Genomic DNA, 24,302 nt, shown 5'->3' on the forward strand with positions numbered 1-24,302 from the left:
CCAAGCTTCCCTAGGAAGTGGCGTTTTCTCCCTGATGCTCCGTTTCCTCATCTGCAACATGGATTAATAACAACTCCCACAGAGGCATCTTGTGAGGAGTCAATGGGATAAGCGATCTGAATCCATACCAGCACATTTCCTGGTATGTAGAAGCACCCAATAAATGCTAATCTTTAAGCAAACAAACCATCACGATCAACAAAAGAGGTAATGCTGTGACTATCGCATGAGCCCCTTGGCTGGTCTCTGCGTCCAGTAGTTTCTCTTTTTACTTCGCAGCCACCCCCTCCCCACCTACAATAACCTTCCCCTCAAAGGAGTATTGTCCTGCCACCTTCTTGGTGAAGGCAGTGTGTGTGATTATAAGAACTCAGAGCCTAGAGTTAGGCATGAGGTCAAATCCTGGCTCTGCAAGGTATAAGCTGTGTGACTTTAAACCTATTACTTACCTTCTCTGAGCCATTCTCTCTCTCTCAGCATTCAACCTCAATCAATCTCTCTGTCTCTCTCTCTCTCTCGAAGCAGTCTTGCTCTTTCGCCCACGCTGGAGTGCAGTGGCATGCTTTCAGCTCACTGCAACCTTCACTTCACTGCAACTGGATTCAAGTGGTTCTCCTGCCTCAGTCTCCCGAGTAGTTGGGATTACAGGCGCCTACCACCACGCCCCGCTAATTTTTGTATTTTTAATACAGACGAGATTTCACCATGTTGGCCAGGCTGGTCTCAAACTCCTGACCTTGTGATCTGCCTGCCTCAGCCTCCCAGAGTGCTGGGATTACCGGCGTGAGCCATCGCGCCTGGCCGCCGTTCTCTCTTTCTAGATTGTGTGGCCTCTCATCAGCTTCTCTCAGCACATGATGTTATCCTCCCACTTTTCTCTGCAGATGGCAGTGAACTGGCTTTGCTCACTGCTCAGCCTCTTCTGTGCTTGGCATGGCGTGGATACCCATGGCCGACAGTGACCACCACCCCTGTTTCCTGTGATGCTTTTCATTTCGGGTGGCCTCCATGCTGCTCTGGCCTTTTTCCACTCATTCTGTGTAGAGTGACTGTGATTGGTTGTTGATCAGCCAATGGATTGGGTCCTTCTGGGTCAGCTCTCACTTCCTGTTCAATTAATTGAATCTGGGGGTGGAGTCACATGGGGGAACAGGCTAATCGAGGTCAGTTGTTGGACAATGGGCTGGATATGTCTTTTGACATCCTGTTCTTAAACTGAGGGGTCATCTGGTTGTCAATAGGGGCAGCCTAATTTTTGGAAATTCTGAGAGCTAAGCCTCCACATCTTAAACTGTGAGGGATGGTAAAATTAGACCTGGACGCTACATGTTTTCACCTTCACTGGACCCACATATGAGGTTGTCAAAGCTTTTGACTCTAAACCATTCCTCAAACTTACCTCTCAGCTGGGTCAAAGAGAGAAAGGAAACACCGCCTGTGTTCCAGAGGCAAAAAACTGGAATAAGGTATGTTTGGGACATTATGCCACAAAATAGGGCTGTTCATTGAAATACAGTGAACAGCTGGGAAATAACTCTCTCTCCTATGTGGGCTGTTAAACAGAGTATTTCCCTGAAAATTACCTCACAAAGAAATCTTCTCACTTTCCAAGCCAGACACACTCTGTTTTCTGGGTCTCCTCTGTGCAGGCAGGAGACAGGGGTGAAGACCCCACGGAACCGCACTGAGTAGGTACCCTAGGGCTGCAGCCTTTCATAGCTGTTGAAAACCAAGGACCCTGGACCCTCCCTTTGGCATTGGCTACCATGTAGCAGAGCTCAATGCGAGATACACCCACCCCTAAGTGACTAACTTGCTGGTAATAAATTACCTGAGCACACGTTTTGTAAGTGCAGCAGATAGTTTTTTGAGCACAAATTCGGTGCCCAGCATTGCTCTAGACATCTGGGATACATTTAGGAGGAAAGCAGATAAAGACCTCTGTCCTCGAAGACATTTTGATTCCTAAAGCTGGCATGATCCGCCTGCTACTGCTTCTTCAGCTTGGAATACGTGTCTCCTCCCGCTCTCTACTGCAGACCCCCTGGCTGCCATAACCCCGCCGTCCTCCTTCCCACCACAGGGCCTTTGCACGTGGCCAGGTCACAGAGCTATTGAGCTGCACAGGACTGCCCCAAAGCCTGGACACGTTACCCCAAACTGGGCTCCTGTGTGCTTCTGGTGCACACTTCTAGCTCTGAATCCCTGAGGTCCCAGACAAGGCTACCCAAAAGTCACAAGGGGGCCTGGAGCATCCCCTGCCCAAAGCCCGACTCCCAACAAGGCAACAGAGCCCTGCAGTCCTGTGCAGCTCAGTAGATCTGTAATTGGCTTTTCCTCTTCCTGAAATGCTTCCCCTGCCTGTCTTTCCCTAAAGACTCCTACTTATCTGAGCTTCCTCAGGGAAGTCTCCCCCACGGCTGCCCCTCATCTCTTCAGGTTGCTTTGTTATCGTGCACTCTCAGAATTGTGCTTCTTTCCTTCACAGTAGCACAAACCTCAGTTTCTGTTTATGTATATTGGCATGATTCTTTGATTGCCATTCCCTCATACCAGACCCTAAACACTACAAGGTTTGGAGAGATTAAGTAAGTGGCCCAAGATCTAAAGGGTCACAGTCAGGATTTGAACCCACACCTATCTGGTCCCATGTTTTCTGTGCAGTCTAATATTGACCTGGAAATATAGAACTACATGTTTCACCTCTAGCTTTGTTTTTTGAGACAGGATTTCTCTCGGTTGCCCAGGATGAGAAGAGTGGCACAGTCACAGCCCACTGCAACCTCAAACTCCTGGGCTCAAGTGATCCTCCCACCTCAGCCCCCCGAGTAGATGGAAACACAGATGCATGCCACCATGCCTGGCTAATTTTTAATTTTTTGTAGAGACAGAGTCTCACTATGTTGCCCAGTCTGGTCTCAAACTCCTGGATTCAAGTGATCATCCCACCTCAGCCTCCCAAAGGGCTTGGGTTACAGGGGTGAGCCACTGCACCCAGCCCACCTCTAGCTTTGTACATCTCCCCTTCTAATTTACTGAAGCTATGCAGAGCTTTCTACTTGCATTTAGCGGTGTAAAGATAATAATAATAGCACCTACCATTTGCTGAGATCTGTTTGCAAGGCTCTGGGGTAAGTGCCCTGCATGCATTGACCACTTGGATCTGAGAAAGCAGGAACTATGTCATTTACCTCATTGTGCAAATAAGAAAGGGTTGGGCAGGAGAGGTGGCATGCCCAAAGTCTCTCTCACAGGAAGGATTTGAGCCTGATCCTTGTGAATTTCCAGCCTGTGGCATTGCACCTTCAATGCTGTCTCCCTCCTGAGACATTCCACCTTGAAGAAAAATGCAAATGAGGTAACAAGGGGGCAAGCCTGAGGCTCTGGGTCCTGGTGACATAAACAGCCCCTGAGATTTATGAAGGGTTCCAGGAAGATTAGTGATCGATTGGCTGCAGGTTTCTTACTCATGGATTTCTTTAGCCTGGGCACATACAGACCACAGGGAATTTGAGCCGGTATGGAGGGCCCCTTCTGATGGTTCCTTCATGCTCGAACCCTGCTGTGGTACAACCAGGGGGGCTGTGTGTGGGGAGGGCCTCTTTGGCATCAAAAGGCGTTGATGCTGCTAGAAGAGGTTGAGCACATCCCTTTCTTTCTTTGTTCTCTGGAGTGTACTGTTTTGCTTGGATTTATGCAAATGGCTCCACAGAGAGATCTCAGTGCCAAGGAAAGGAGAAAGGATTGTTCTCTGAGGTCAGAGTCAGGGAGGAAACTTGCTACTACAACCGCTTCTTGTTGGAATTCGGCTCTGATGCCTTGTTGGGAGTAAGACTTTGGGCAGGGGAGGCTCCAGGCCCCCTTGTGACTTTGGGTAGCCTCGTCTGGGACCCCAGGGATTCAGAGCTGGAGGTGTGCACCAGATGCACACAGGAGCCCAGTTTGGGGTAACATGTCCAGGCTTTGGGGCAGTCCTGTGCAGTTCGATAGCTCTGTGACCTGGGCAAGCTCAAGGGTAAGCTTGTCTGAGCCTCAGTGTTCTCATCTGGGAAATGGGGCTGATCACGGGCCATACCTGTCAGGATGACTGTGATGATTAAGTTAGGTCACATGTAACCTGGTTGGTCAGTGCCTGGTACAGAGTGGGCACTCGAGGAATGGCAGATATACACTGAAAATATCCAATGGATTGAGTCCCTGAACCACAGCCTCCTGTTTATTACCGTTGAACAGTATGGAGTCTGTCTGATGTGAGAGAACCAGAGCTCTTCTTCCTCTGGTCTGATTGGTTCCAGTTGTTAATTTCTAAGACCCATTTAATTCCACCCCCACTTCACTCTGAAGAACAAAGATATCCTGCTGAAGGATCAGGAAATGAGAGATAGAAAGGAGACCTCTCAGAGAGCGATGATTTGTAATGACCCATCAACAGGGGTGATCTCCACTGTAGCGAAAAATAATGAAACATCGATTCTCAGAACCTATTAAAAGTCAGATTTATATGAGAATTTAAAAAAGCAGTTAGTCTGCATTGAAAACTAATTAGTACCCCAACTCTGCCTTTGAATGGTTTGATGGGGGAGGTTATTAAGGGCCTACTAGGTGCAGGAACTTCAGAGGACTCAAAGATGGAAGGAACTCCACTTGTCGGGAAGGTGCTTCCTGTACTTTAGAAAGAGCAGATAGAAACAGAAATGACTATTATTTAAGAAAGAAATCGATTCTACAGTAGAAGTCTAAGTACAATGTCATGAGGCTTCAAAGGAAGGAGAGAGACATCGTCCCCGGTTTTAACGATAGGCAGTGTCTCTTATCCTGTCCAGATTCCGCATACGGATACCTCTCAGCTCCTTCATTCCGCTCTTTTTTCCTGTACCAGGCTACCTGAGCTTTCTCTCCAGCCCTTTCAAGTTTCACTTTGCATACTCTCTGGGTGGGCTCAGTCATGCCTACTACTCCCAGCTGCCCACCATGTGTTCTCATACCTACCTTCCCTACCTCTGGGCTTCTCCCTGAGCTCCAGCTGTCTGGCTGACGTCTCTCTGGTGATCAAAATCAAATTCACCACCTCCCTCCACCCCAAACCCATTGCCTCTTCTGGGTTCCTCTGCCAGATTAATGCCATCCCCATGGGCCCAAGCCCCCAAGTCTTAATTTCTGATTCTGATTTATCTCTCTCTCTTTTTTTTTTCTTGAGACAGAGTCTTGCTCTGTCGCTTAGGCTGGAGTGCAGTGGCACGATCTCAGCTCACTGCAACCTCCGCTTCTTGGGTTCAAATGATCCTCCCACCTCAGCTTCCCAAGTAGCTGGGATTACAGGCGTGCACCACCATGCCCAGCTCATTTTTGTATTTTTAGCAGAGATAAGGTTTTCTCTGCTGGTTTCAAACTCCTGGCCTCAAGTGATCCACCCGCCTCGACCTCCCAAAGTACTGGGGTTACAGGGGTGAGCCACCACACCCGGCCTGATTCATCCCTTTATTCTGCCTCTCACATCTGATTGTCACCTGATACTACAGATTTCACTTCTTAAACATTTCTTGAGACCGGTTTCTCCTTTCATTCCCACTGCCTTTTGCCAGGACTGTTAGCGCCCATTTCAACAATTCCCATTTGTTCCTCTGCCTTTCACCTGCCCTGCCTTACCTGTCCCTCATCCACACTGCTACCCAGTGACCTTTCTGAAATGTAAACCATAAACCTTGACTTTTTTTTGAGACAGAGTCTCACTCTGTCACCCAGGCTGGAGTGCAATGGCGTGGTCCTGGCTCACTGCAACCTCCGCCTCCTAGGTTCAAGCCATTCTCCTGCCTCAGCCTTCTGAATAGCTTGGATTACGGGTGTGCACCACCACACCTGGCTAATTTTTGTATTTTTAGTAGGGACGGGGTTTGCTTAGGCTGGTCTCGAATTCCTGACCTTGTGATCCACCCGCCTCAGCCTCCCAAAGTGCTGGGATTACAGGTGTGAACCACCACGCTCTGCCAAACCTTGACTTTTTTACATGAAATGTTTCAGCATGTCTTCAAGGCCCTTAGGGTGATTCACTGCTCCTGAGCATTTCAGTATATCCTCCTGCAACTGGGACTCTGTTTACCTCTCTTACTTTGTCCCTTGCAACTTTCTAGCAATTCCCTCCTCTAATGTTTTCAGTCGATTGATCAATCAGTCAGTCAGTCTATCCCTACCTTCCTCCTTTCTCTCTCTCCATCTATCCATATTTATCAAGCTCCTACTGTGTCCCAGCACTAGACTAAGAGCTGAGTTTATAGTGAGGAACAAAACAGACATGGTCCTTGACCTCCTCAATGTCATAGTCTAGGGAACAGACTGTTAATATACAGACAATCAATAACTAAGTGTGAAGGGTTCCAGGAAGAAAATCCAGGGTGATATGAGAGAGATTGATGGGAGTAGGGAAGTGCATTAAGGATCTTAGATTCAACTAAACATTCAGACTCATAAGAATACCATGGCACACTCTTAGCATCACATACTGTAGAAGGATAGAGGATAGGACACCTAGGCCAGCAGTAGGGCAGCACCAGGCACCCCTCTTCATCAACAATTCATGCTCTGGTGTAAGGAAATGACCCCACATGGGGCAGGTGTTGTTCTGCCTTGGCTCAGAAGCTACATGCATCATAGGAGTCAATATATCCTCTTAATACACCATAGGCAGAGCTCTTAGAATCCCTGCAAGTAGCATCCCATTATGAGTAATGGCATCCAAAGCACAGCACCCCATTAGGTACTTATCATTCATTTGTACCTCTTCCCAGACCAGGTGCAAAACACCCATAAGAGATCAGCTTTACTCTAAGCAATGTTGCCTAATAATATAATTGATATCCTGACTAATTAGGTACGAGGGTGACAGTGCTAGGAAGTTAGCTGAAGGGTAAGTTCTCATGCAGAAAGAGAAAGGGTTTTGTTATTCCTTTGCCCACTGGGAGATTTTGTTGGGGTGGTCGGTGAAGGGAATAATTAAGCTTAGTTCTCAAGTATGAAAAAGATGGGGGAAGAACATTCTAGGCAAAAGGAATTGAAAAAGGTTGGTGTGTTCCAGGAAGGGTGACCAAAGAGAGGGAGGGGAAAGGAGATTCATAGAAGATGAGGCCAGAGAGGTGGCTGAGGCCAAATCGTGCCAGCCTGTGTGAGGAGTTTGGGTTTTATTTGAAGTTTGGATTTTATTCCTTGTTCTTGTTGACTCAAGGTGAAATGCAGTTTCTCACTGAGAGAACAGGCACTTCCAGCCTCCTAGGTACAGAGATGCCTGGCCGAAGTCCTTCAGACTTCCCTCTGGAGGGAGGAGTCTCTATCAAGAGATATTCCAATGTCGCATTGCTGTATAGCAAACCATCCTAAACTTAGAGGCATAAAACAACTATCTAATTAAACTCTTAGAGTCTGTGGGTCAGAAGTTTGAACAGGTGTGAAGGTTAATTTTATTAATGTTTATCAACTTGGTTGGACCACAGTGCCTAGATATGTGGTTACATGTTATTCTGTGAGGGTGTTTTTATCTAAGGCATTAATATTGAAATTGGTGGGTAGTGAGTAAAGTAAATTGCCCTCTATAATGTGGGTGGGCTGTATCCAATCAGTTGAAGGCCTGAATAGAAGAAAAGATTGACCTCCTCCGAGCAAGAGGGAATTCTGCAGTAGGTGGCCCTTGGACTTGAACGATGGCATCTACTCTACCTGGGTCTCTGTTTGATTATCCACCTTGCAGATTTAGAATTTCTTTCTGTCTGTCTCTCTGTCTCTTTCTCTCCCTATGTCTCTTCCATTCTCTCTCTCTCTCCCTTTCCTATTGGTTCTTTCTCTCTGAAGTACCTTGACTGATAAAACAGGCCACAATCAGAATGACTTGACTCTACTCCACATGGCTTGGGCCTCATCTGAGATAACTTGAAGACTAGGCCCAGCTGGGGTTACTGACCAGAGTGCCTTCACATGGCCTTTCTGTATAACTTGAGCTCCCCATAACACAGTGGCTTGTTTCCAAGAGGGAGTGCCCAGAGAGTGAATTTCCCAAGAGACCAAGGCAGATATATGACCTTTTATGATATGGCTTCAGAAGACGCCTAGTATCACTTGTGCCATACTCTGCTGGTTGAAGCAGTCCTGAGCCCTCCCAGATGCAAGGGAAGGTATATCAACCCACCTCTTGATAGGAGGGGTATCAAATCATTTAGGGTCTTGTTTTCAAAACCACCCCAAGGAGGCCTTGGAGAATATTTGAGATTCTTTCCTTCATTCTTACCTAAGGTAACCAGATACATTTTCAGTATTTCTTTTTTCTCCCTTAGGTTTCTATGATGTTTTACTCATCTGGATTCCCTTCTCCCACACAGACCCATTATTTCCCTTTTTACTCTCCATGCATCTGATTTTTAGCAACATAGACAGACAGCCCTTTAGTGGTCACTTTCATTCTCTTTGCCCATTCTCCTAATAGAAAGATGGCAGCATGGACACAATACTGACCAAGAAGTGAAATGCAGGGTGAAGGGTGCTTGGCTAGAGAACCCTGGTTTCGAGAAATAAATCCTTGAAATAAAGGTGATTGGTGTTGGAACATTAAAATTAGCCTTTGACTATATCCTTCACATTGGGGTGGCAATTCAGAGCATTAACCTAAGGCTTCCAGTGTTTTTATCAGGCATTGTTCTAAATAAATTAAATCTCATGATTTTTGTTGAGTTTCATAATGTTAAGAATACCAAAGTAATATGTGTGCATTGTGAAAAAATTGGAAAATGGAGAAAAATATACAAGAAGAAATAAAAGACAACTAATGATAATATTATGGCATATATCATTTTTTAAAAAAACATGCTTAACATGAGCTTATTCTACCTATAGTCAAAAAAACTTACAATACCTTAAGCCCATTTCTCCATGCCACTAGATAAAATGTTGAAATGTCAATTTCAACAGCTTGCATAATATTCAGTGATATGAACGTGCTATACGTCATTTAACCAATCCTCAAATGTTGGATGTTTATTTCAAGGTTGTGTTGGGTTTTCTGACCCATGTAGGGTGAAAAAAAGTGAAACTCGCCTTGTCTATCATCATGTTTTCCACCTCCCATGGGTTACCTTCATTTGGGGGAACAGATTTGAAAGGTTGTATTGTGGAAATAGAATCATTCTATGTAGTCCCTGAGGGTCGGTGATGGGTCGATGGTGATGATGATGACAGTCATGATAGCAATCACGTTTCTGATTGATACCTACTTATTTAATATGCCCACCCACATGTTCATTTTAAAGACCTACACATCATCCTTGCTTTGTTCCTTTTTCTCACCTGCCACACACAGTCACCAAGACCTGTCAAGTCAGTGTATGAAATATTTCTTGAATCTGCCCATTTTCTTCCCATTTCCTTGGATACCTCTCTTCTCTTGATTCCTTTAATAGCTGTTAGCTGGGGAACTGTCTTCCAGCTAGGATGGCCCCTGTGAAGGGCAGCCCTGGTCATGTAATTCCAATGCTTGAATCTCATCCCCCTTGGAATAACATCTGACCCCTTTCACATGGCTCCTGAGACCCAGCCTTGCCTCAAGCCACTCCCCACTTCTCTTCTCCAGCCATTTTAAACTTTTCTTGTCTGTAGCACATTCCACCTCTAGGCCTTTATCTTAGTCCTCTCGGGCTGCTATAACAAATATGGATGAAGTGGCTTAAACAATAGAAATTTATTTCACACAGTTCTAAAGGCTGGGAATTCCAAGATTGAGGTGCCGGCTGGTTTGGTTCTAGGGGAGGACTCGCTTACTGGTTTGTGGATGGCTGTCTTCTCACTGTGTCCTCACATGGTGGGGAGAGAGATCATCTGTCTCTTTATTTATTTATTTTTTGAGATGGAGTCTTGTTCTGCCACCCAGACTGGAGTGCAGTGACATGATCTTGGCTCACTGCAACCTCCACCTCCTGGGTTCAAGATCCTCCTGCTTCAGCCTCCCAAGTAGCTGGGACTATAGGCTTGCACCACTATACCTGGATAATTTTTATATTTTTAGTAGAGATGGGGTTTCACCATGTTGGCTAGGCTGGTCTCAAACTTCTGACCTCAGGTGATCCATCTACCTCTGCCTGTCAAAGTGCTGGGATTACAAGTGTGAGCCCCTGCACCCAGCCCATCTATCTCTTTTTATAAGAGCACTAATCCCATTCACGAGAGTTCCACTTTCATGAGCTGATCACCTCCCAATGGACCCACCTCTGAAGAGCATCACATTGAGGATTAGGGCTCCATCTTAGGAATTTTGGGGCCACACAGGCATTCAGTTCCATAGCAGCCTTTGAGTTAACTCTTCCCTCTGCATGGAGCACTCTTCCTCCTCTTTCTTAAGTTGTCTTAGTGCAGATACTGCTTTCTCCAAGAAGCCTTCCGGGACCATGCGCCCACCCCTGTAACTGGGTTAGGTGCCCTGCTGGGGCCCAGTGCGACTCTCCGTGTGGATTCACTTCCTGGTACTTATTTTAATTGTTGCAGAATTTTGTCTTTCTTTCCATTGAACCATGAGCTCTGTGAGAGTAGGGTTCCTTCTTTCTTCCCAGCAGATTTTAGCCTTGTGCCCTGCACATAACATGCCCTCCCTAACTATATGAATAAATGAAAGCCATGGCTGCCATTTATCGGCCAAGCCCACTCACAAGATGAGAACTCTGACCCACTTACAAGAACCAACTTGAATAGCCTCCCCTCTTTGCTTTCTCGGGGGTAGAAAATTGTATTCTGGGCAGAAAATGCTTTAAGAACAGAATAGGAGATCATTTGTGTAAATCATTAATCTGTTTACTATTTTTATTTGCATTGGATATCAAATTAAATATTACATTAAGTGAATTAAATATTAATGTTGCATTAAATATATATTACATTTTAAAAATTAAGTACTAGATGCTCTTTGCTTTGGAGTTGGATTATGATGGCTTTAGCACAATCAGCCCAGCATGTGCTGCGTGTAGTCATTTTCTATGTCACTGATGAATGAATGATTTATTAACGCTCATGGGAATAAGAAAAAAAACAGTGGGGAGGAAGGGGGTTGAGGGTCTGTGGATGGGTGGTGTAGCCTGGAGGGCACCATAGCACAGTGAGAGTTGATGTTTGAGGGTTGAGAAGAAAAGAGAAGAAGTGGGAAGCTATATAATGTATTGTGCTATGCAATTTACATGGATTATCTCATTTAATTCTCATTAGAGATAAATGAAACAGGTGCAATTATTATTTTGCCTTACATAGGTGAAAATTGAGTCTTAAAGATTAGGCAAGGCCTCACAGCCTAGGCTGGGCCATCCCAGCCACATTCTTAACTATGACCCTCTACTGCTCTTGAAGGAACTGCTTTCAGGTTGCCATGAATCCAAATAGACAACTGGGTTTTAAGGAATTTTAAGTTTTGGCTATCTGTATTCCTGACAACAGGAAAATATATCAAAACTTAAACCTATTCATCCCTGCCTTCATGCATCCATCCATCCATCCACCCACCCATCCATCCATTCATTCACCCATCCATAGTATTGGTTCTTACTGAGTTCCTGATGGGTACCAGGAATGGCCAACTCTGGGGATGTAGTAGAGAACAAGGCAGATATGATCCCTCTGCTAATGGATCTCATAGTCTCGTGGCAGAAGTGAAGGGCACCTGGTGTCAACTCTTCCAGGCTCTTTTCTCCATCAAGATGCTTCCATCTCTGTACCACTCTTGGCCCATGTGATGTTCCATATCCCATGTCTCTGAAGAGCCAGGGCAGGTGCTCCCTTAAGGGAGATCTCTGCTTCCTTGTTGCTCACCATGCCCTGGCCTCTTGATGACTTTTTCAGAGTCTCTGCGAACATCCTCTTTTCTTGGTGATGGAGTTCCCACATTCTAGGCAGTAATGTCATATGATCTCCACATGTGGACATGCATTGGCATGTAAGCCAGATATGACCCTTGTCCCCTGTTCTTAGGGCCTCATCCTAATCTCAGCTCAGCTGCTCCTCATCCCATCTGCATGGCAGCTATAGCTCCAGCTCACCTATTCAGACGGGTCTTCAGGCTTGACTGCATCCCATGCAGTGTGAAGGGTTGTGTGGGACCCCACGTGGATTTTGACACAGAGAGAAGACCCTTAGCACTTTGCTAAACCGCCTGGAAAGGCCTCTCAGGTCCCCAGATTCATGCTTCTGTTTAGACCTCCTCTCTGAATCCCAGGCTCATGTGACCAGCCGCCTGACCACTCTAAATGGATGTCTCAAGGCCATCTCAAATGCTGCATGTCCACTTGTCTCATGTCTGTGCAACACTTTCTTACGATCCCCCAATTTTTCCTTTCCCCCCAAATCTTTTTCAGTTTAATAATAAGAATCGTCCTTCACCAAAAAAGCAAGTTGGGAAATGAGAGGTCATGATCTTAACCCTTCCTCCCCGACTCCCAGCACACATACGCACATGCATGCACGCACACACACTCACCTGCACGCACACACACTCACCTGCATGCACACACACTCACCTGCATACACTCACACCATGACCTACCAGCAAGTCCTCTTGATTCTGAGCTCAGAGACTGCTTACACTGAGATGAAATGTGAGATTAACAGCTTCAAAATATTTCTTGAGTCTCTCTCCTTCTCTTCATCCCTTCCACCAACACCTTAATCTTCACTGCCTCCCCATGTCCCCACTCCCAGTTCTTTGTGACAAAGCTTGATTTATTCTCAGCTGCAAAGATATTCCATGGCCTCCGTCCTACACTTGCATGTTTAGTTTTTTCCTGTTTTGTCTGATTCTGTTTCCTAAAAGTCAATGATCAGTCTCTGAATGGGGAGACAGGTGAGGAGCGAGGAGTGTAAAGTCAGCATGTTTTATCCATCAAGGGGTAATGAGGGAGCTAGTATAGGGTCATTTGTGTGAGGGCTTGGACTCACCATACTCTGTCCTCTTCTCTCCAGCTCTCCCTGCCCTCTGCAAAGGGTCCGCAGACATGCCTGTGTCTGACTCTTCATTCATGCCCGCGTCTTCTTCAGTTATCCAAGTGCTGCTCATAACTCCAACTAGGAACTCCACAAACATTCCCTGACTCCTTCACTGCCTTTTCTTCTCTGGATTCCTGCTGTGTGTCAGCATCTCATGTTAGCATCTGTGGTTTTCAGTTTGTTTTCTGAGGGTCGCTTTCCTGAGTCACTTGGAAGCTATTGACATCAAGTGAGTCCTTATTTCTGCACCATGCCAAATGAGAACCTCAGGTATATGAGAGACTCAGTGGACAAGAGGGGTCTTAGAACCAGAATCAGACAGAGAAGGTTTGAATTCCAGCCCACTGACTTTTGCAATCCTCAGAACTTTCGTTCTCTGTTTTCATGATTGTTGAAGCAGGAATAGTAATAATCTTGTGGTCTTATCATAAGGACTAAATGTTTTAATTATTGTATAATGGGATGGAGTTTACCAGTATGCCATCTACACCACTGCACCTCCCCCATATTTTAAGGGACTTATAAGTTTCCTTTGAATAAGGTGAGGGCAGCATTGAAAAAAGGGGCACATCATATGGATAAGTTTTGTTGGGGTCCTGCAGAGGCTCAGGTCCAAGGAGAAACCCTTCTGTGCCACCCGCAGTCCTTGGGCAGCTGATGGTGGTGAAGGACTCTTCCCAGATGGTGATGAGGACTCAGCTGACAGTGCTCCTCATCACAGCAACATGCTCTCCAGTGAAGGGTGAGGAATGTTCTGTAGACATTGGTTCTGCAGCTTCCTTTAGATATCAAAAGGGCTGAACGCTGTTTCCTTCTCTTTTCATGCCTGCTAAAGTAATCCTAATCTTCCCTGAGGCGAGGAAGATGCCTCTGAGTGATGAAGATTCCCATTCGAGGAAGGCACAAAGGAAAGGCACAGAGATAAATCTGAGTCCTAATCCCATTGCAGGAGCAGAGTGCATCACCTGGCTCACACTGTTTTGGCATCGCGTAGTTGCGATTACAAATATTGTCACTTGTCATCAGGAAGGGGGGTGGGTGGTGAAAGGATGTGCTCAGATGTCAAGGTTGAAATTCTGCTCACGAAATGGATGACAAGGAAGGAATATCTGCAGAAATACTTCCTTTCTCATTTTCTTTACTGGGGTGGGGGTCCCGTCATTTCCAAGGGGCTCCTGCAGTTTTGCATTCTTGGTGTGTCTTGTATGAGATTGCAGACTGGAGAGGAAAAGAGAAAGCCAGCTCCTGAGGTGACTGAACCCCATCGTGGTCTTGCTGTTTGCAAGGTTATAGCAGCAGAGAACGGCTGCATCTCTAATAGTGGTGCATAGAGTGGTAACATCTGAACTTGTGCAGAGTTCATTGGTTTGTTAATTCAAGAGCGCAATTAGAGGCTCGATGATCCACCCTGCAATCTGCAGCCTCTGCCTCTCCTAGCATTTCCCACACCTCCTTTCCCCTCGAGGCACTCATTTCTAGACTTGGAGAGCTGAGGGGGCGGCTGAGGAAACCAGCAGGCTGGCAGGGAGGGCAGGCACCTAATTATTGTGCTGGGCACTGTTCAGCACTAAAACTTTGGGCCCTGCAGCTGCAACCAACCAGGCTCTGATGAAAGTTTCATGCAGTTTTTTCTTGCCTTTAAAGCCTATCAGGACATTTTCAGCTGAGGAAAAAGGGGCAGAGTCTGCCTTAATCCTTGCCTGTCCCATATTTCTGCCTTTAAATGGATTCAAGGCTGAGCCTTGTAATTATCTCAAAAATAGACCTGGTGGTCACGGTGCATTTGGTGGGTTTCCTTGGCAGAACCTAATGAAACAGTGTGGCGAGGAGGAGATAGCCTGCTGGCAGGCTGGATGGATGGCCCTGTGTCTGTTAATCTCACATTTCATCTCAGTTTAAGCAGTCTCTGAGCTCATTAATTGTCTTTCTGAGAAGGGCCAGGCATTTATCTTTGAGAACCATCTAGCTTCACTGAGCTCATCCAGTCTAAAGAGAAGGGAAGGGACAAGGGGTAGCTATCTACCCAATTTTACTGAACAAAAAATATATAGCTAGACAGGGCAGATGGCTCTTGATCTATTTTGCCTGGTTGCCCACCAGAAAGGTGGCACCAATTTCCACTCCCACCAGTGGTGTAGGAGGAGGGTGCCAGCTCCTCACACCATCACTGGCACTAAAGATTACCCATCTCTTTTCAACAAAAGGTGGAATGCTGTCCTTGCCTACATCCCATAAGCACGCATAAAAGAAACCAAGCGAGTTGTTTTTGTTTTTGTTTTTGTTTTTGTTTTGAGATGGAGTCTCGCTCTGTTGCCCAGGCTGGAGTGCAGTGGTGCTATCTCGGCTCACTGCTCCGCTTCCCGGGTTCATGCCATTCTCCTGCCTCAGCCTCCCAAGTAGCTGGAACTACAGGCACCCGCCACCGTGCCTGGCTAATTTTTTGTATTTTTAGTAGAGATGGGATTTCACCATGTTAGCCAGGATGGTCTTGATCTCCTGACCTCATGATCCACCTGCCTCGGCCTCCCAAAGTGCTGAGATTACAGGTGTGAGCCAACACGCCCGGCTGAAACCCCGTGAGTTTCTAATGCACATGGAGCACCTGTGTGTTTTAAAGAAGCAGGATACACAATAACTCAAGTTTTACTAGAGTATAAAGTGGCCCTTTACTTTGTACGTTGTGATAATTTTGAACTACCAAATTCCTAAAAATGTGGTATTTTTAGGAATTTTGGATGCTGATCAGTAGGGAAATAAATACATTATGATGCATCCACGGCATGGAATTCTACGCACCTGTTAGGAAAGAAGGAATAGGTGTCTCCACACTAAGGGCTCTGGACTGTGGTCCCCTGGGGACATTTGGCCTCTTCTGGAGTCCTTTTTGGTTGTTATAATTGGAGGAGGAGATGTAAGAGTGGCATTCGGTGGGTAAAGGCCAGGGGTACTGCTAAATGTCCTACAGGCATGGGACGAGCCCCATGACAAAGAACAATCTGGCCTGAATTTTCAGTCTTACTGAAGTTAAGAAACCCATTTATCCATGATTTGTCTGGGAAAGGTGTTCACACTAAATTGATACATTTATAAAAAGAAAGTGTGCAGATCAACATCTAAGCTTTGGTCCATTTTTAAAATATGAAAGTATGTTTGTGTATGTATATATAACATAGATGATAGATAGATATATTTTTGCGTTTTTAGGAAAATGGTTAGAAGAATACACGTCAACCTTGCATTCCTGGTTGTACTTCCAGGGTGGAGTTTGGAGAGTAGTAGGGAGTTTTCTCTTCCTTTATAATTCAAAGAGGAGTGGTTGGTAACATAACATGGATTTTGTTTTTTATAAATCCAACTGACACCTTACTTTTCTGGGATCACACATACTGAAAATGGATTTTTGCAGGGCAGCACAGAGGCATGAAGTGCGTTGCTTTTCAAGGGACTTTTCTATGAAGCTGATCTCTTTATTCTCCTCTGTCTGTTGTTACTTACCATTGAGCTTAGCAATACTAGGTTTTGAGTTTCTAAATGAAAAAATAAAATGAAAATAATACAGGGAAATAAATGGATCCAAGTGCTTAAAGATGCATAAAAAGTGTTTTAAACCAGTTCATGGTGGCCGGGCGTGGTGGGTCATGCCTGTAGTTCCAGCACTTTGGGAGGCCAAGGCAGGTGGATCACCTGAGGTCAGGAGTTTGAGATCAGTCTGGCCAACATGGTGAAACCCTGTGTCCACTAAAAATACAAAAATTAGCCAGGCATGGTGACGCACAACTGTAATCCCAGCTACTTGGGAGGCTGAGACAGGAGAATCGTTTGAACCCAGGAGATGGAGGTTGCAGTGAGTCAAGATTGCACCACTGCACTCCAGCCTGGGTGACAGAGTGAGACTGTCTCGAAAAAAAAAAAAAAAAAGAAATCATAAAAAAAATCCACCTCATGGCAACAGCAAGATTACAACACCCAGAAATGCAACCACTGTGGGAGGTCTATTTTGAACAAATTTGCTTTCAGCCAAATTGTATCCAGCAGCACAAAGAGAGGTGGCCAGCAACCTTTGAAGAGCCTCTCATTGCCATAACCAGGCCTGGGAGCATCATGCTGTGCACAGCTGCAATGGATCAATAGCCCCGTAATGGACCAGCAGGAGGAAGGAATCAGGAGGTGCCAGGGCTTTAGGCTTAGTGGGCTGGGAGAACGGGGATGCCTTCTGGGCGCCAGGAGGGGAAGGAGGCACAGCTGGGAAGAGAGGAGAGCTTGGCTTGGGCTGTCTGGAGTTGATATGTCTGTGGGACACCCATGCGGAGAGGCCAAGAGGATGGTCTGTTGAGTCTGGTGCTCAGGAGAGCAATTGGGGCTAGAACTGCACAGTCAGGGGTCCCCAGTGAGGTAGACATTGGGGTCCAGATGCCATGGTAAATGATTCTCTGGGAGGGCAAAGGGCAGACCCTAGGGGATGTTTGCATTTCTGGGATAGGCATAGAGAAAGGAGGAAACGCCTCAGGAAAAGATGCCAGAGAGGGAACATGACAGAGCTTGAAGAAGGGAGAGTCACTGCAGAGCGTTCTAGTTGTGGACTAAGCTGTCTGGGTGGGCGGGGAACCCAGGCACTGAGGAGTAGATGACAGGGGGCCAAGGGTCCTTGTATCATCTGCTTCTTCTTCAGAGTTGTAGCTTTATGTGGATTTTTTTGCAGCTCTCTCAGTACAGTGTTCTCCTCCCCAGACTGTAGGTGCCACGAGAGGCCTCCTCCGTTTGTGCCCCATCATGTCTCCAGCATTCAACCCAGCTCTGGAGGGTGGATGGCAAGAAGCAAAGAAAACAGAGCTGTGTAGTTGATAATGTGGTGAGCTTTGGGCGCGTTTCTGAGTCCCAAGAAAGGAGGCAATAGAGAAGGAGGGCTTGGAGATTGTGAAGGGGAAGCATGATGGATGGAGGAGGGGCTGGGGAGGCACAGGGTGTGGCTCTAGGAGCCCAGGAGGAAGGTCTGTATCTGTTCAGCCCCTGTGTGCAGACCCTGGTCTGCAGGTACCTCTTTTAGGAGCTTGAGGGCAGAGACCCACCTGAGCTGGCACAGGGGTCTGGAGACTGGGAGGAGAGGACCTTGAAAACCACAAACCGTCTCCTTTGCACCTTTCAGAGGGGAGAGAAAAGCCATATCTGCCTGGGTGTGTGTGTTTGCTCAGGCTGCCATAACAAAGTAATATAGATGGAGTGGCTTAAACAGTAAATTTATTTCTCTCAATTCTGGAGTCCAGAAGTCCAAGATCGAGGTGTCAGCAGGACTGGTTTCTTCTGAGGCCTCTCTGCTTGCCTTGTAGGTGGCCATCTTCTTGCTGAGTCCTCACCTGGCCTTTCTTCTCTCCTTCTGCATCCCTGACATCTTTGTGTGTCCAAATTTCATCTTCTTATGAAGACAGAAGTCAGACTGGATCAGGGCCCAGCCTAACAGCCTCATTTTAACTTAATCACCTCTTTAAAGGTCCTATCTGCAAGTCACTTACATTCGGAAGTCCTAGGTTTGGGGTCGCAAACATAGGAGTTTTGTGGGGCGGGGTGCAATTCAGCTTAAAACACAGCCTTTGAGCAGGGCTGGGAGAAACAGCTCATTCTCCGGGTATGTATCCGGCATCTACTCTGTGGATTACCTGTTTCCAAATTGTGACTGTAGGTCAAAGTCATGTCCCCCAGGACTCCTCTTCATGCAGCTGAGATGGAGCTGACTCACCTTAGCCCATGTTAATTGTTAATTTCATGGTCATGGGCTCGTCTAAGAACTATAACAAACATACTAATAATAGCTCTTAACACGCGGGCCTTCAGTGAATGTTTTTCCATGGACCAGGCATGCGTGGCCTCATTGAATCGCCACCCTATGAAGTAGGCTGAGGAATTTGAGACTCAGCAAGTGGAGTCCCGTGGACTGCAAGGGTTGAATGTAGCTTTCGCCAGAATCGCCAGATCTGTTGTGCCTGAGACCTTGGGCAGCAGAGCAGAGCTGCATCTGGTCTCTGTCCACGGTGCTGCAGTGGGTAAGCTCCCAGGGGCACCTTGTTGAGTCTGGAGCCCTTGATGGGACCAGTTGGTGTTGGGGCAATTTCCTTGGCTGGGCAGGAAGAGGAGGTGCTGGTGGAGTTCATGGGGACCCTGAAAGGTCTGACCTTTTGGCAAGAAAACAGGGGAGCTATGGTATCTTCTCCCACTTTAGGTGGGAAATCATTTTGTTCAATTCTGGAATACGGCAGAAGCACAAGCTTAGGTCAGAGAGAGAATGAAGGAGAAGGTGTTCTTGGCTTGAAGAGTGATGTGCTGGGCTCGGGGCAGGCTGGCCCTCAGATTCATGTTCCATACAGTGTCTTTGCAGCGGACCCTTGCCATTTTGACTAAGCCAGGGTCCTTCCTGTGCAAGCAACTGACTCAGCCTTCTGAGACCAAGGGGAGTATGTGTGGTTTGATCTCCTCCATGGGGGCTACATTTGGCGAGGGGAGGAGTTGGATTCTGACCCAACAGAGGTGCTTGGCTGAGTTCAGGTCCTGGTAGGGGCAGAGGAGGTATTTCAACTCCGGGGCCCTGAAATCAGAGATTACTCACAGAGTGACGTCTTTCTCGAGGCAGCAAGTGTTTTTGTGGGTGCCCCTTGGGAATCTTAGTTCAGGAGCTGGGGTGTTTTAAGAAAGAAATGCTATCTTCCTGTGGTTTCCCATATTGCTTAGAAAAACACCTGAAATCTGTATCTCAACCTGCAAGGCTAGATATGCTTTGGTCACTGCCTGCCACCTTGACATCATCTCTTTGCCTCTCCCATCACTCGGTTTGATGGTTCTGGCTGCTCTGGGCTGCCTCCTAGAGCTTGCCCATTGTCCCTACCTCAGGGCGTGTGACCTGCCGTCCCTCCATATGGAAGTCTCCTTCTTGTCATTCCACTCTCAGTGCCCCTTGACCCCTAGTCTAAAGTAGCACCAGTTACTCTCCACCCCGTAATTCATCTTGTTATCATCATAGGAATTATCATTCTGATCTTATCTTCATTTATTATTAATAGTTATTTGTTAGCTTCCTTATTTACCACATTCTCCCTCATCTTCCTTCTGTCTTATGGCAGCGATTTGTCATCTTGTTTGTTGTCAAAAACAAAGCCTACAACAGAGCCTGACACATGTTAGGCATTTAATGGACGTTTTTAGAATGAGTGAATAAAACATTCTTTTTTAAATCTAAGAGAAAAACAAAGCCAAATCAATTGTTTCATTGTAAACTCAATGTTTCTTCTCTCTCTCTCTTTTTTTTTTTTTTTTTTTTTTTTTTTAATGCAGGATCTACTGCCCCTGCCATACAGCCTGGTTGAGGGTCAGGTAAGTGCTCATTTTTTCCTGACTTGGGATGTCTGTGAAGTCTAGTGGAAATGAAAGCAATAGAAAAGTCTTGCGTCACAGCCCTGCACCTTCACTGCCCAGGGCAGACATCTGTAATCAACCACAGCACAGTTCATCCCTTAGCAAGACAGTCACTACTAATTGATCAGGGAAGGCTCATGAGATCAAATATACTTGCCTTCTTTAATGTATGAGCTCCAGAAATGAAGTCATTTTTGCCAGGGTTGAGGGGTGGGCAGGCAGTTAAACAGCTTCTTATTGGGAACAATGAGGGTGCTTGCCTATATTTCATCATTGAGCTTTGAAGGTGAGTGAAGCCCACATCCTGGCATTATGCCACAATTTTATTAGCACTGGAGGTACCAGAGCTTGGCCATGTAAGAATATAATTGAACCAAACAGATCTATACCTTGGGGCAATGCATTTTTTTTAAATCAATTTCAACTCTACATTATTATTGTTGCTTGATAAGGAACTAATATAATTTCTAATGAAGCCACATGGCCCTTGGATAGAGGAAGTAAGATTTTTATTTCCCCCACGATGTTGTATCCACTCTTCAATTAAAACCTGAGAAGGAAAATTAATACAAATGTCAGAACTTTTTTCCTCAAGATTAGTGTCAAGACAGCATCTTTTTATTACATATGTAAATTTCCTGTTTAATAGGATTGGAGAGGATCGCATGGCTGGCCCTTGAGTGGATTGGAGATGGTTTAAGTGGCAAAGGAGGCTTTGTGAGGAGGTGGAATCTATGCTTGCTGTCATTTGAGTGGTGATTAGGGCATGCTCCGTGCCCTCTTGTTCCTCCTCCCACCCCTGTTACTGTCCACCCTTCCCCAGGCTCCTACTGTTGGCTGCCAGTTATGGGTAGAAGAGTTTGAATAGCTGCTTTTTAAACAAATTGTATTGAGGCGACATTCACATAGCATAAGATTAGCCATTTTCAAATGAACAATTTAGAAGTATTTAGTACATTCACAGTGTTGGGCAATCACTACCTCGCTCTACTTCCAAAACATTTTCACCATGCCAAAGTAAAGCCCTGTACCCATTAAGCAGTCTCCCCTCTTGTTGTCCTCTCCCCTCAGCCCCTGACAGCCACCAGTCTGCATTCTGTCTCTGTGGGCTCACGTATTCTGAGTATTTCACATAAGTGGAATCATATAGTAACTGGCCTTTTGTGTCTGGCTTCTTTTACTTTGAAAACAGTTTGGCAGTTCCTCCAAAAGTTAAACATAGAATTACCATATGGCCCAGCAATTTCACTCCTACATATATACCCCAAAGTGCTGAAAACAGGTACTCAAACAAGCACATGGACACACGACTTCACAGTGACATTATTCATGGAAGCCAAAAAGGAGAAATAGCTCACATGTCCAAATAAAATGCGGTCTATCCATGCAGTGGAATATTATACAGCCATAAAAAGGAAGGAAGCAGCATTCCATTCTACAACTTGGATGAACCTTGAGCGCATTATGCTGAGCAGCTACCTTTTGCTTGACCTGGATCCTCTCTGTGCTGACATTGGCTGGTTTATCAGAAATACAGTTACAAGTTGTGAGATCCTGGGAGATTGGATCCATCTCAGGACAGAGGTCGCTACTTCTTCACTTGGCTTCCCGCCCCGTCACTTAGCTCAATTCTAGCTTCTGGGGCTGGGAACTGAGAACAGAAGATGTTTATACCTTTTCCCTTGCTCTTGGTAGGTGTCTACCCATGCTGTGGTCACCCTGAACCACTCTGCTTTCTGCAGGACCTGGTGGGGATGGTGGATCTGACCAGTAGAGGTTTTCTTGGGAGGTGGGTACTAGAGCGGGCAAGCTCTGGCCTGTCTGTTGCCTCCTCTGCTGCTGCTTTGGAGAGCATGGAGCAGGTGGCGGAGGGGTTGTCTCAGGTACAGCTGCCTTCAGGCATTTTGCACTGGTGGCAGCTTCTCAGAGTCCTCTTTCTTTGTGGGAGTATCATCCCAGCACCTGTGCTCATTCCCCAGCACACCCCCCAGGTAGACAAGTCATTTCAGGACTAGTTGGGTGTTTGGGAGGTGGGCTCTGTTAAAAGCCAACAGAGCAAGGAAACATCTAATGAAGTGTTTGTGGGGTGGGTGGGGGGGGGTGGTTTATAATATGCCAGGGATTATCCCAGGTGCCTTATTCACGTGCATCCATTGCTTCTGTCTACACTGCCTGAGTGATGGCACCATTGTTTCCCTCTTTATTAATCAGTTTATAATGGAAATTCATATAACATGAAGTTAGGCGTTTTACAGTGAGCAGCTCTGTGGGTTTTAGTGCATTCACAATGTGGTGCCACCACACCTTTTTGTAGTTCCAAAACATTTTTGTCACCCCCAAAGGAGACCCTGCGACCATTAAGCAGTCACTCCCCCTTCCTCCATCCCCCAGCCCCTGACAACTGCTAGTCTGCATCCTGCTGCTGTGGATTTACCTCTTTTGGACATTTTATATAAATGGAATTGTATAGTATGTGGTCTTTCGTGTCTGGCTTCTTTCATTCAGCATAATGTTTTTGAGGTTTATTCATATTCTAGCATTCTCTCCTTTTTATGGCTGAGTAATATTCCATTGTAAGGCAAGACCACATGATTATCCATTCATCCAGAGGTGGAAATTTGGGTTGTGTCTACCTTTTGTCTATTGCAAAGAGTGCCGCCATAAACATTTGTGTCCATGTACTTGTTTGAGTTCCTGTTTTCAGTTCTTGTGGGTATATACCTAGGAGTGGAATTGTTGGGCCATATGGTAATTCTGTGTTTAACTTATTGAGGAGCTGCCAGACTGTCACCGTCTTTTAACAAAGGGAAACAAACTCAGCAAGGTTTCTCCCAGAGCTCCCAGAGTGAGGAACAGAGCCGAGGTCTCAAGCCTGCAAGGCTGGCCTTCGCCCGTGTTTCCACCCACCACGCTGTCCTGCACGTGGAACGTCAGCCCTGGGTAGCATGTTCTAGGCTGTGCACTGGGCTTGGGCAAAGAAGGGGTAGGAGATCGAGGGAAGGGGAGACAGGCTCCTCTCACCTGGAGGGACCAAATGTGTCTATTCCTGTTCCCTGGTATACCCCCTTTTCCCACTGTAGCCTCTTAACCTCTAAACTTTGGGAAGTCTGTGCAGTTGCTGGGTCATTTGATTGCGTTGATTTGTTGATAGCTTGTTTAACCCAGATACACACGCACACATTCTCTCTCCCTGTCTCTCTCAAACTCTATTCATCTCTCTCCCGCTCCCTTTCTATCTCAGGGCTGTCAAAGGCAACTTGACGAAATAATAATTCAGTGGGCATCACCCATGAGCCGCGTGATAACCCATCAGCCTAAATCCATACAGCATCTGAGCAACTGGGTCTCATCATCTCTCTTTTTCTACCATGGAGTGCAGGAGCCCAGAGAGCTGAGGTAACCTGCCCACAGTCACACTACTTGTAAGTGGCAGAGCTGGGATTTGAACCCTGGTCTGTCCGCCTCTGCAGCCTGGAACCCTCCCATTGTATCTGGAGGCTTTACCAGGCTCCCTGAAAGTATTAGCATTTTTCATACCAGTGCAGCAATTATTATTATTATTTCTGAGACAGAGTTTCACTCTTGTCACCCAGGCTGGAGTACAGTGGTGCGATCTTAGCTCACTGCAACCTCCGCATCCTGGGTTCAAGCGATTCTACTGCCTCATCCTCCTAAGTAGCTGGGATGACAGGTGCCTGCCACCACACCTGGCTAATTTTTTGTATTTTTAGTAGAGAGGGGGTTTCACTATGTTGGCCAGGCTGGTCTCGAACTCCTGACCTCAGGTGATCCACTGGCCTCGGTTTCCCAAAATGCTGGGATTACAGGCGTGAGCCACTGTGCCCAGTCTGATTGATTACTTTTAAAAACTCATTATATTCTCGGCTTTCCCAGATCCACACAGCCCCCAGAGC

General features: G+C 46.3%; 1 protein-coding gene across 17 annotated transcripts in view; it reads left to right on the plus strand.

Moving 5' to 3' along the window:
- The window catches only part of RBFOX1 (RNA binding fox-1 homolog 1), a 2,503,848-nt gene that overhangs the window by 216,251 nt on the left and 2,263,295 nt on the right, over positions 1-24,302 (plus strand). For 15 of the 17 annotated variants that reach the window (XM_054533103.2, XM_054533097.1, XM_054533099.1 and 12 more), the window contains exon 2: positions 20,308-20,346. The exons of 1 other annotated variant lie outside the window; for it this stretch is intronic. In XM_054533103.2, coding sequence (XP_054389078.2) covers positions 20,308-20,346 — 39 coding nt within the window. Of the gene's footprint in view, positions 1-17,754; positions 17,840-20,307; positions 20,347-24,302 lie in introns of those variants that run through there. One more of the 17 variants, XM_054533134.2, reaches the window with a different exon arrangement.

Source organism: Pongo abelii, chromosome 18 (genome assembly GCF_028885655.2).
Source record: "Pongo abelii isolate AG06213 chromosome 18, NHGRI_mPonAbe1-v2.0_pri, whole genome shotgun sequence".
Lineage (NCBI taxonomy): Eukaryota > Metazoa > Chordata > Mammalia > Primates > Hominidae > Pongo > Pongo abelii.